We start from the raw sequence: 1049 nt of genomic DNA, 5'->3' as shown, positions 1-1049 counted from the left end.
GGTTGGGAGGTTCTTTTGCATCCACCTTATAGTCCGGACCTGGCACCAATTGATTACCACCTGTTCCTGTCTATGGCGAATTTTTTTGCTGGTTAAAAATTCGCCTCAAGAGAAGCTTGTGAAAATCGACTTTCCCAGTTTTTTGCCAATGGGGACGAGGGTTTCCATGAGAGAGGCATAATGAAATTACCTTCGAAATGGCAACAAGTTATCGAACAAAATGGTGCATATTTGACTTAAATCGGATCATTGTAACTATGTTAAATAAAGCCTCCAATTTGATACAAAAATAATGGATTACTTTTTACTAGACATTATATAATTTTACATTACTCACTTTGCAATCGTCGAATTTGAAAACATCCGCCGTCGGGACGTCTGTTCTGCCTGTTTGAACAGCGAAAATCACGTATCGCGGTTTTTTCAATTGCGTCGCCGCTTTCACCGCCCACGAATGTTTCGTTGAGGTTTGCAACAAAGGAAATTCATACAGATCCCATGAGCGAAAGGTCATACTTAGATACCGACCGCTCTCCAAAGTGCGCAAAAGTGATAATTTGTTCAGATCGTTCAATACCACATGCGGCATGCGCCATTGTACTTTTAATAATGTAAGTTTAGAATTTCTATATGTTGGTTGAGCTATAATACTACCAACATCGTTGCGGGCACGTATCGAAACTAATTCGTGACGTGCGTTTATCACTATGCGTTTGTAATTTTCGCAGAAACCTAAAAACTTATTCAGAAGTTCGCAGAAATTGAAATTGCGCAAATTATCGGTTAGACGTATCGCATTGTTGGCTGAATGAACATTCCATCCGGCATTCTGCAGTCTTTTGCTCCTTTCGGTTGTCAATGATGCGTAACTTTTTATCGTGCTGGTGATTCCGACATTTCTGTTTCTATCAATTTCAACGCCATCGAGTTCGTATCTAATTTCGTCGAACATAAACGCAAAGCAATTATTCACTAATTCGCATCTCCATTGCAGTTCATCCCTGTCTACGTCGATATCTTCAACAATATGTCCCTCGATGTAGAAAAAA

At 39.8% G+C, this 1049-nt stretch overlaps 1 protein-coding gene across 1 annotated transcript; it reads right to left on the bottom strand.

Moving 5' to 3' along the window:
- Positions 1-337: 337 nt before the first annotated feature.
- LOC106747906 lies at positions 338-1017 on the bottom strand (the record flags this gene model as incomplete). Its single annotated transcript, XM_014625906.1, has 1 exon — positions 338-1017. A coding segment is annotated over one exon (680 nt), but the record flags the coding sequence as incomplete, so codon positions are not given.
- Positions 1018-1049: the final 32 nt, after the last annotated feature.

This window comes from Dinoponera quadriceps, unplaced genomic scaffold (genome assembly GCF_001313825.1).
Source record: "Dinoponera quadriceps isolate SergipeBrazil2010 unplaced genomic scaffold, ASM131382v1 scaffold2607, whole genome shotgun sequence".
NCBI classification, from domain to species: Eukaryota; Metazoa; Arthropoda; class Insecta; order Hymenoptera; family Formicidae; genus Dinoponera; species Dinoponera quadriceps.
Note: the sequence above shows the minus strand (reverse complement) of the source record. Positions and strands in the feature narration are given on the sequence as shown.